Source organism: Danio rerio, chromosome 14 (genome assembly GCF_049306965.1).
Source record: "Danio rerio strain Tuebingen ecotype United States chromosome 14, GRCz12tu, whole genome shotgun sequence".
NCBI classification, from domain to species: domain Eukaryota; kingdom Metazoa; phylum Chordata; class Actinopteri; order Cypriniformes; family Danionidae; genus Danio; species Danio rerio.
Genome location: NC_133189.1, coordinates 37,109,651 through 37,121,808, shown reverse-complemented (window position 1 = coordinate 37,121,808; position 12,158 = coordinate 37,109,651). Strand labels below are relative to the sequence as shown.

Sequence of the window (12,158 nt, the reverse complement as noted above, 5' to 3'; positions counted from 1 at the left end):
GGGTACATAGACTGGCTTATTAAAGAATTAGGCTATGTATTTAGTGTTTTTCTTGCTCTTGCGTAGTCAACTGTGAGGCCAAGCGAAAATAGATAATTAAAAAGGTAAAAGTAAATTATAATGCAATTTACTAGGATTAACAACAACTTTATAAAGCGAAAGCATATGTCGAATCCTGGACATTTTAGGAAACCTCAACCGGATGCATTTTTTAAGTGCCAAAAAGGCAGTGGGGGTGTTAACAGGTCTCCCGCAAACACAACGAGCAGTTCGTAGCGTGTAGGGTAAGAGAAGATTTTACACTGGTTAATCGATTCAGAATGATCAACAAATATACTTTGGCGTACATTAATATAATTGGGTGGCCCTATTATCATAAAATCTCTTCACTACCAATCAGCTGCTGTGTGGTGTGCGGTCTGGCGCAATATGGCTGCCGTTGCTTCATCTAGGTGGATGCTACACACTGATGGTGGATGAGGAGATTCCCACCAATGTGTAAAGCACCATATAAATGTAAGGAATTATTATTATAACTTAAAAGAGAAATGTTAATTTGAAATTAAAATATGTATATTGATGAATTTAAACGAGTTTTTTTACAGTTATATCTATGGGTCACCTAATATGTTTAGGAATTAAAAGATAATGCATTTAAATTTAAACGAGTTACAAATTACAAGCTACAAAATTTCAACTAAATTTTATTATTTTTATGTTTCTTTATGTTTTTTTTACATCTTAATATAAAAATGTAAATGTTTTTCCCAACAAATGAATTTGGATTTTCAAATGTTTGGTTTGTGGTCTTTAGTTTATTTATTTTTTTAGATTAATTCCAAATTTGACTTTGGTACTAACTAATCTAATGTGTGTGCACAGTTAAAGTCAAAATTATTAGCCCCCCATTGAATTTCTTTTTTTAAATATTTCCTAAATGATGTTTAACAGAGCAAGGAAATTTTCACAGCTTATTTGTTTTATTTCAGCTAGAATAAAAGCAGTTTACCTCAACCTGCCTAGTTAACCTAATTAACCTAGGTAAGATTACAAATCTCACTTTAAGCTGTATAGACGTTTCTAGTAAATATCTAGTAAAATATTATTTACAGTCATCATGGCAAAGATAAAATAAATCAGTTATTAGAAATGAGTTATTTAAACTATTTTGTTTAGAAATGTGTTGAAAAATCTTTTTTCCGTTAAACAGAAATTGAGGAAAAAATTAAACGGGGGCGAATAATTTTAAGGAGCCTAATTATTTTGACTTCAACTGTATTTTAATGTGAAGCACCCTATAGCAAATAATAATGTAAAAGAATGAACTGTGATGACTGAGCACCAGTATTAGAATCAGCCCTAAAGATTTATGTTTACTGTTATTGATAAACTATTAAAATATGCTTTCATGTGTAATTTATTCATGTGATTGCAAAACTGATCTAGTAGCCATTACTTCAGTCTTTATTATCCTGTTACATGATTTAAGAATTGTTGTGTTTTAGTAAATATAATAAATTAAGGAAAAGAATATTTAAAAAAAAGCATTTATTAGAAATGGAAATAATTAGAAGCATTATAAAGGCCTTCAGGTGATACACATCACTTTAATTTGTTTTTGCTGTGTAAATGTTTCATTATTATGATTAATATTATCATTATTATTATCATTATTATTGATCTACAATTTGTATTTTGTATTCATATAAAAATATTTTATTCATAAATCAAGTAATAGCATAAAACTCTAAAGCATTTCCACAATACTTTTGTATTTGATTCAGCCTTAAACTTTGATGTGAACTGTTAATCACGAACTAATGTGCTGCTGTCTTGAACGTTTCAAAGACGAGACACTGCCAAACGGATCAGGTGGCAGGTTCCTCTTTCTGGGGTTCACCGAACGGAGGCGATAAGTCGCTAATCCAAATCAATGTAATACCTGCTGGCCCAGGGAGCTGCTGCTGCCCGGTCACACACACATACACACACACGCACACATCAGAGAGCTGGAGCTATTGAAGTCTTCTCAGCTCCCTCTCCCAGAACAGCACAAACACACCAGCTGATGAATATTGAATGCATTTAATCCTTTCTCCAGCTTTTCTTCAGCATGTGGCTTTGCGCTCACATCGCTGTAAGAGAGTAGTTCACATAAAATTCAGAATTGCTTTCAAAATCATGTAGGTGCAGTTTTTAATGGAATTTTTGCCTTGGAATTTTGCCTTTTTATCAAAATAGCTTTATTTGAAGAAGAATGTAGCAATAAGGTGGACAGAAATGTACAATGTTCGACAAAATGCATCATAAATGAATTTACTATAAATTGAGCTAATATTATTCAGCCAATGAGTCTTCTTAAGGCATGCAGTCTAAACACCAGCACTTCATGTTCTATTCAAAATTGATAAATGCTTTAGTTAAAGAGACCCTATTTTGCATTATAAAAGGTCATATTTTGCTTTTGAAGGTCTGCAACAACAGGCTGATATGCATGCAAGGTATTATTTCAAATAAATTAAACATATTAATTAAATTCTGTTAAATGTGTATTTTTTATTACAAAAAATAAGATATTACTAAACATATACACTGTGAAATTTTACAATGATTTAAAAGCTAAATAGTATATTTTTATGTTAATATCCCCTATTTATTAAAAATGTATTTAATATTTTTCCTCAACATATTAATTTGGATGTACAAATATTTGGTCTGATCTTTAGTTGTTTGTTTTTTCATTAGATAAGTTTCAGATTTCGCTTTGATACTAACTAATCTAATGTATGTGCACAAATATATTAATGCAAAGCGTCCTATAGAAAATTTTAATGCAAAAGAAAGAAATGTGACTGGTGCACTCATTATCATTTAGCCCTCCCATGACCCAATCTTTTGTGATTAGTCGACTGCATTCAGCACAAGATAGAGAGAACCGCCCACCACAATTATGAAGTAGCATACAGAGAATGTGAGAGCCCAATGCAGGGTACCAATATAACAATGCAGTTAAAAACCAGCATATACTCTGTTTTTAACCCTAACCTTAAGTAACAACGACACATTCAGATGAACTAAAAAAGACACAAAGATGAACTATTTTGAAAATTGACAGTGAGAAACAGCTGATTGTGGCTATAGCAAGGGCAAACGGCAGAGGATTGCGAGCTCACAAACGAGTTTTAAATGAATTAAATTAAACTCTTCTTTATTTCTATAGCACTTTTACAATGTGGATTGTGCAAAGCAGCTTCACATTGAAGATTGTAGTTAATTGAAACTGTCAGTTCAGTTTTCAGAGTTTAAGCTCAGTTTAGTTCAGTTCAGTGTGGTTTAATTTTCACTGCTAAAAGTTCAAACACTGAAGAGCAAATCTATCGATGTGCAGCTCTACAAGTCCAGAAGCATGCAAGCCAGTGGGGAGAGCGGCGGGCAACAAAACTTCAACTCCAATTGGTGAAAGTGAAGTAATAAAATCCTAGAGAGAAAGCAGGCTCAGTTGGGCACAACCATTTTTCCTATGGCTAAACGTCTTGTGCAGAGCTGCTATCTAGACGCTGGAGGCTGGAGAACTATGGATGCCCACCGTGGAGAAATCTGTAAAGGAAGAAGTACTCTTCATGTTTTTAACATGGTTTTGGATGCTAAATGTGAATAGCCCCATAAAGCTTTAACCTGAGAAATACATTAAAAGCACTGATCTATAATAGATACATGATTACAAGCTGCGGTGAGCCCTTACAAGTTACAACACACAATTAAAAACATATTTTGCAAACTACACGAAACGAGGCAACAATTTTTTTTCACATTTGCATGTTATGATCTGGAGGAAAAAGAAACTGGTCCATATGAACTAAAAGTTACTGACAAAGTCTCTTTCAAAGTCTGACAAAGTTCTATACATAATAGTCTCTGCTGCTCCTTCTTTTATTAGCAATTGCCCGACAAATCCAGCGTTGCAGTGTTGGTTAATGTATCAAAAATGAGAAAAATGACTGGAACAAACACAACACTAGGTTGACTATACTGTGGTGTTGTTGCGAAAATAAGCTTTGAACCATTTATTCACAAATCTTAATCTGTGATTGTCATCTTTGTGTCATGATCAGTCTCTGTGAACCCCTGCACTTCGCTGGTGTCTGTAGGAAAAGGTGTTTTTATGTTTTTATGTTTATGTTTTACCTGAACCGGCACTTCATGTTTGGTGATGTACCGTATCGACTTCGACACATTCAAGCAAAACATCTGAACCCCACACTTCATTTTGATTCATTTACTTAACTCTTGAGTCGACTATTTTGGTAAAGAATCAATAGTTTTAAAGACGGTGCACTTTCATATTTTAACCTCAGGACGATGTTTTCATTCACTTAGTGTTGTTACACACAGCATGGAAGGTCATTTTCAAAAACCCTTAATAGAGGCTCTTTAAAAAAAATAACAAACAGAATCTCCAACAATATGACATCTATAGTGATTAAATTATATAGTGACTAAATTAATAAATGCAAACAATAGCTTAGTGTGCAAAAGGAGAGCTGTCACTTTAAAATCACCACAAATGATTATTGTTAGCTATTTGTCTGCTTTTAGGTGTTTAAACGGTCACTGTTTAACTGTTTCTTCTTTTTTACTTCCTCAGTACACCGTGTGGAACTTCCTGCCAAAGAACCTGTTTGAGCAGTTCAGAAGAATTGCAAATTTTTACTTCCTCATCATATTCCTGGTGCAGGTGAGTGCATTTGATCGGCCATAAGTGTTTTCAGTTCCCAAAGAGACAAGCTTGTGTGTGTGTGTGTGTGTTTGTGTGCTTGTGTGTGTGTGTGCTTGTGTGTGTGTGTGCTTGTGTGTGTGCGTGCTTGTGTGTGTGCGTGCTTGTGTGTGTGCGTGCTTGTGTGTGTGTGTGTGTGTGTGTGTGTGTGTGTGTGTGTGTGTGCTTGTGTGTGTGTGTGTGTGTGTGCTTGTGTGTGTGCTTGTGTGTGTGTGTGTGCTTGTGTGTGTGTGTGCTTGTGTGTGTGTGTGTGCGTGCGAGTGTGTTTATGCATGACTCATAGCCTGGCTGGTTTTGCCCAGTGCTGATATGATGTCAGTGGACCTGTGACGATAGCAGAAGGGGAGACAGCGAGACGGGGAAGCCTCCACTCTGCTCCATAAAGGCACACAGAGACGACCTTAGTTAAACTGAAAAGTGAAAGCGGATCAACAGCTGATGGCGTTTAGCGAAGTGTGTGTGTGTGTGTTTAATAAAGGGTAACAGCGCATTGATAAAGAGCATATGGTGTTGTTGGTGTCAGGTGCATGAGAAGTGAGAATTGAAAGGCATGGTTTGACACCCTATTTGACAGCTTGGTTTGTATGTGTGATATGTTTAGGCTAATTATATATGAAAGCATGGTGGCATCATGGGATGTACTTTGCTATTTGGAAGTTCTTTTTTTATTTAGTTCGCTATTTAAAAGTTAGCTCATTCAAACATGAATCGCTTATGTTTGATAAGGCTCCTTTTATTTGATTACAAAAACAGAGTTACAGATATATTTTTAAAACTGTAGTATTTTTGCTATTTAAAATGTTTGTTTTCTGTTTTAATACATGGTAAAATGTCTTTGTATTCCTATAGCAGCCATTACGTTAGTCTTCAGTGTCGCATGATTTTTCAGGATGCACGTTTTAAGATTTTTCACTGATTTTAGGATCAGTGTTGAAACTATTGTGCACCTTAATGTATTTTGTAAGTTGAATAAATTTCAGTTGAATATAATGTTGTAAAGAACATTTTTGAGCAATATATTGTCCTGCCAGAGTGTTTTTTTCATTATTAAAAACAATTCTGAGGCCAAACACTGGAAAAGCAGTTTAAACCTACATTGCCAAAGCTACATTTTCTTTTTTATGTTTGTTTTTAATTATTAAAAGTTGTTTAGAAAGATAGAACTAGTCAAGAAAAAAGAACACAACCTGACAAAAGTCTCGCCTCCTATCCAATTTTAAGGAACAGTGAATAATACCTTGACTACTAGTTGATCATTTGGTTTCAGAAGTGTTTAATATGAAAGGCGAAGGCCTCAAGATTACGCTTATTTTACCAAAATAAAATATGATCATGCCTTAATTTTAAATTTTTTAATTAGGACAGTAAGGTCTGACTTTGCTTTGCTGTCTTTGCTTAGACAAAAGTCTTGTCACTTAACAGAAATAATGTACAGTATAGAATATAAAGTCATGAAGCAGTGGAAAAAATTAATATTGTGTATGACTCCCATGAGCTTACAGGACTACATCCATCTCTGCAGTGAATGGCAAAGAAAGCATCTTGCAGGACTCCCAGAGTCCTTTAAGATGCTTTGGATTTATCTTCAATGCCGCCTCAATCTTACCTCAGACATGCTCAATAATGTTTAAGTCTGGTGACTGGGTTGTCCAATACTGGAGCACCGTGACCTTCTTCGCTTTCAGGAGCTTTGACATGGAGGCTGAAGTATGACAAGGAATGTTATCCTGCTGAAGAATTTGCCCTCTGGTTTGTAATGTAATGGGCAGCAGAAATGTCTTTATCTCAGGCTGTTGATGTTACCATTCACTCTGCAGATCTCTCGCATGCCCCCATACTGAATGTAACCCCAAACCATAAGTTTTCCCTTTCCAAACTTGACTGATTTCTATGACAATCTTTGGTCCATGTGGGTTCCAAAAGGTATTTGTGATGATCGTGATGTAGTTCAACAGATGATTTATCGGAAAAATCTACCTTCTGCCACTTTTCTAAATAATCAACTAGAAGTCAAGTTATTATTTGATGTTTTTACAACTGGGATTGATGACAAGACTTTTGCCAGGTAGTAAAAACACTATATATGTCTATTGGCTGGTGCCAATCATGATTATTTAGGTTTCATATAAGTGTTTTCTAAGCTCTCTGTAACTTTTTTTGTAATATAAAAAAAAATGAATTAAAATAGAATTAATAAAATAAACATTTTGTAGGTCTTTAAAACTGGGCTAAAAATGTATATTCTGCTGATTAAAGAGTCTAATAGAGAGTTTTAATCTCAACTTAAAACATTGTCCGATATGTGATTGACAACCAAAACAAGCTGAAACATTGTTAGTTTGTGTAAAGAAAAATAGTATGTCATATATAGGGCAGCACAATATATAGTTTAGCATCGATATCGCAATGTGATCATTTGCAATAGTCACAAAGGATATCAATGTTAAGTTTGTTTTTGATGCCTGTGATTGTATAATTATTTTAAAAGCATTCAGGCATAAGAAATTGTACCATTTCTAACTTTAAGAGGGATTTATTTTATTGAATTGTGTTTGTTTTTATTATTCAATTACTGTACCTGAGTACTACTAGACTTTGAAAAATGTTTTTATTTCAATTGTATCTTTTTCTTTATTTTATTTGTAGATTGCTTATTAGATTTTTATAGAGATGTATTTCCATGGCAGAAATATTATACATTTTTTCCAAACAGATATCAAGTTATTTGGTGAAATTGTATTTATATTGCAATAAATATTGCAGAAACATTGCAGTGCAACCCTAGTATATCATATATTCTAGCTATACAGAGAAATGTTGGTGTGCTAGTCTCTAAGTTATGCAAACACATCTGCTATAATCACTCAAGCTGCAAAATAGATCTCTTGCATTGTTTTAACACTTTGTTGTTTATGATAAAAACAATTAGCAAGTGTGGAGAGTTTAGTCAGTGAGCGTAAGCACCCTTCTGCTGGGGCTAATCCAATGGCTCTGCGTTCATAAGCTCAACAGAAACGAGTGTGATCGGTAATAATGTGGAGCTCTGCAAAGGAAGGTGTAAGAAAAGATACTGAATCTGAGATTTCAGTGTTTACAGTTGTAAAATTAATACTGTGAATTGTCTCTCTTAATTTATTTTCACAGCATTAGCTATAATAGTTTGATTTAACTCTACAAGAGTTTTTTTTGTCCCTTTATTTTGAATTTTTATGGCATTGTTGTTCGTTTTGGTGGCATCTTTTAATCTCTGCTCGTTTTAAACCCTTGTGTTTTTTAATGTCAAATTGCAATTCATGAGCTCAGTCTAATTGTAGAATGCGATCATCAGCCGATGCCGATCACCAGTCATTCAATCTGGCCATCTCTACACATTAAAGTTCTTTATATCAAGGCATTAATATCAGCATCAATATTGCAATGTGTCCACAATAGTCACATCACAGGATAAGCAATGTTGAGTAGGGTTTATAGTGGATCAACATTTGAGAATACATGAGATTTGTGGAGTCATTGCAAAGTATAACCTAGAGAGAATAGGCTGTAGAGAATGAGCACAGAAGGTGTTTTTTGAGATTGTGTCTTAGTCATTGTAGACAGAGGTAAGGGATTTGGATACAGCACATATGGTATGAATCATCCGTTTATCAAACTTGATGCTTAAAATATCTTTCATTTAGTTCTTAAGATTTGTAGTTATTTGAGGGTATTTGGCAAAATGTCCATGCAAGGCCCATTTCAGTCTGTAGTGCTTTAAAAATATGACAATGTGCGTGTCCACAATAGTCATAGAGATGTAACGATTCATCTGACTTACGATGCGATGCTATTCATGATACTAATCTCACGATACACTATTTTGTCATGATTTTAAACACCATTTTTTAGACAACTTTAAGGTTAACAAGTGTTCTTTCATTTTTCCTGAAATGCTGCACTTTTTTATTTACAAAAAAAATCTTCTGCAATAACTAAATTGCAATTTAAAAATAATAGTAATAATAAAAAAATAAAAAGTGAATCATTCAAACTAAAGAATTCCAAATAAAAAATTTACAATACAAATTAAAACAAACTAAAAAAGTGACTGTGATTTGACATAAATATTTTTCAAAGAAAAATCAGAATATGTTTTCTGGCATGAGCTAAGATCTTTGTACATTTACAATGTCCTCTGCTGATAAAAAAAAAAATATTTCACTGAGAACTGAGATGCGAGTTTGCGCCTATAAGCACACCATCCTCTTCTGTTTAAAACATGTTTCGCGATTCTTTCAACATTTCTATTGATTTGAATTGTCACATATTTGAACTGATTTTCTACCGGCTCATGGTGAATCGTTACTTCCTTTGTCACATCGCAGAATATGCAATGTTGAGTTGGTATCACAGTTAAGCAAAAATTGAAAATGCATGAGATTTGTTGAGTCATCGCAGAGTATAAGCATAACAAAGTGAAACATTCTCAGTTGTATGTGTTTTGAAGGTGTGAGGTCGAGCACAAATGAAGAACATTAGTACCATTAATGAAGAATAATTTCACTGAATTATTAACACAACTGTTTGGCTCTCCAAAAAACCATAACGCACTGTTTATTTGACGGTTTTCTTTGGTCTATTGTAGTTATTCTTGTTTGCAATTTGTTGCTTATTTTTATACATAATTCACACTATTAAAAAATCACCCCAATCAATCTAAATTAATGATTTTTTCCCCAAATAGAGCTATTCAAGCCACCCGGTGACATTGTATTCATGTTGCAATGTATAAATTGCAGAAAACCAAAATATCGCAATGTCAGATTTCTTCAATATCATTAGGGATGTCCAGATCTGGTCACATGATCTGAAATCAGGCCAGATCACACGGTTCAGTATCGATCAGAATCGGATGTTACCTCCCGATCAGGAGGTAACATCTTTTTGCTTTGAATCAGGATATATATATATATATATATATATATATATATATATATATATATATATATATATATATATATATATATATATATATATATATATATATAATTTTTTTTTTCATAATTTTTTAACATATCAAAGTAGAACATGGAAGCAGCTTGAAGTGGAAAGTGTGAGTGTCCGTGATCTGGAGGTATTATAATCTTGATAATGACAGCAATGCCATAGCAAGCTATGAGATATTCAAACTTGGGATTGCCTGCTGGGTATTTAAAGTTGAGGTGCTATTAGATTGTTTATATATTTACTGATGCACTAATGTCCAAAAGTGAAGAATTGATGTTATTTATTATTCGGCTGTTCAAGCTACCTCACAGACGTGCTCTGTTGTTAACAGAGTTGTTGAATGTTAAAATAAGGTGAATAAAAAAAAAAAAAAAGGAACATGCTTTATCTGCTTATTCACTCTTCTTTTTTCTTTTTAAAAAAAATATGTATTATAGAAGTATCAGATTGGGTTTCGGTAATTGTAGATACTCAAAATCAAATGACTCGACCTGGACTTGAGGGCAAAAAAATCTGATCGGGACATCCCTAAATATTATGCAGCTCTACTTGAAATGCTGACTTTGTAATATAACGCATTAGGTCATCTACTAAGTAAATAATACATGAGTGCATGCCTCGGTACATCTAATGTCAGGGCTGGCAAATTGGTAGCCCGACGTCCTGGGGCTATTATGTTTTTCAGTCGGTCTAACAAAAATGTATCCACCCTGCTCGTCAGACTATCGTAATGGGAGGAGAAATATAGCCTATTTCAATGCTTTTGTATTGTCTCAAAAAAGGTTATTATGTTGTATTGTATGTTTTTTTCGTTTATCGATGAGACACTACTTAAATTAGCTTTTCCGCTAACTGGTATTGTAAAAAAAAAAAGAAGAAAAAAAGAATAAAACAAAGCAACAAAGTTAGCCCAACCAGGTTTTTACATGATTTTTTTCAGGGACAATAAGAAATGTCAAAGTAAAATATAAATAAATAAAAAACCTGAAATGAATGCCACACTTATTGTTTATTAATAAAATGTATGTAATTTTATTTGGTAAATAATATATTTTCTATTTAGGGCACTTGAATTAATTTTGGGCTATCAAAAACTGACAAGTGCCTGCCCTACAGGGATTTAAAAATTTTGCAAGCCCTGCATGTGCATCCATGTTGTGACATGATCTGTGTGTGTGTGTGTGTGTGTGTGTGTGTGTGTGTGTGTGTGTGTGTGTGTGTGTGTGTGTGTGTGTGTGTGTGTGTGTGTGTGTGTGTGTGTGTGTGTGTGTGTGTGTGTGTGTGTGTGTGTGTGTGTGTGTGTGTGAGAGAGTGAGTGAGTGTGTGTGTGTGTGTGTGTGTGTGTGTGAGAGTGAGTGAGTGTGTGTGTGTGTGTGTGAGAGTGAGTGAGTGAGTGAGTGAGTGTGTGTGTGTGTGTGTGTGTGTGTGTGTGAGAGAGGTGTTCCCGGTTCTGGCATGCGTCTGGCGTGTCTCCACTAATTCCGCTTTTCTCTGGAGGGGCTCCTCATCCTCTTTGACTAGCTCTCCCCACGCAGCCCACCATTATAACAGCATGAGGGAGACACACACATACACACCCATTCCTGTCACACAAGACCCCGCTTAAATCACCGTCCTCCAAATAGAGGTGCTCCATTCTCTCCCGAGGCCATTGCAAATGCACCGTCTCTTCATTCTGCCATTTTTATCTCTGTGTGTGTGTGTGTTGCTCTCGCCCCCACAGTTTTCCTCATCTCTTTGTTCTCCCCCATCTCTCCTTCTCCCGGTGCGCCTCTGCAGCACAGCTCTGCTGACGTCAGCAGCCAGGAAGCCCTCTGTAGTTCTTTTGAGCCACAAATAGACACTGACTGATAAAAAAGCTCCAGTGTGCTATAAATAGCGCTGCGTGCCTTTCGCTGGGGTCCTGATGGGAAAAGAGAGATGGGAGGAGAGCAGAGAGGAGAACAGAAGGAGAGGAGGAGTCGAGGGGGATCTCGCTCGCTCTCACACACACGCACATTTTGACACACATTCGCCTGGAATGTTCTAAATACCTGTGTGTGTGTGACCGAATGCAGATGAGCTAACAAGCAGTCAGTGTTCAGGGGGTTGAAGTGTGTTTAGCCATAAAGAGGACGTTAGCATATAATCTCCAGTAAACATTATAGAGAAAAAAAAAGTAGATGTTTTTCGGAGATTGTGTCAGAGTCATTGTAGATAGAGGTGAGGGATTTAGATACAGCACATATGGTATGAATTATTCTTTATCAAACTTTTATTGGATGATGTACTAAATATCTTCTTAAGTGTTGTAGCTATTTGAAGGCATTTTGGCAAAATGTCCATGCAAGTCCCATTTCAGCCTGTAGTGCTTTAAAAATGGAGCAGGGTGCATCTGCCGTGGCATCTAGTGCTCAAAATG

General features: G+C 35.1%; 1 protein-coding gene across 5 annotated transcripts in view; it reads left to right on the top strand.

The window, feature by feature from the left end:
- The window catches only part of atp11c (ATPase phospholipid transporting 11C (ATP11C blood group)), a 129,139-nt gene that overhangs the window by 53,710 nt on the left and 63,271 nt on the right, over window positions 1-12,158 (top strand). For all 5 annotated transcript variants that reach the window (XR_012389830.1, XM_009291180.5, XM_021472836.3 and 2 more), the window contains exon 3: window positions 4,646-4,735. Coding sequence is in view for 4 of the 5 variants with exons in the window: in XM_009291180.5 (XP_009289455.2) it covers window positions 4,646-4,735 (90 nt within the window). In the remaining variant the exon portion in view is untranslated. The remainder of the gene's footprint in view (window positions 1-4,645; window positions 4,736-12,158) is intronic.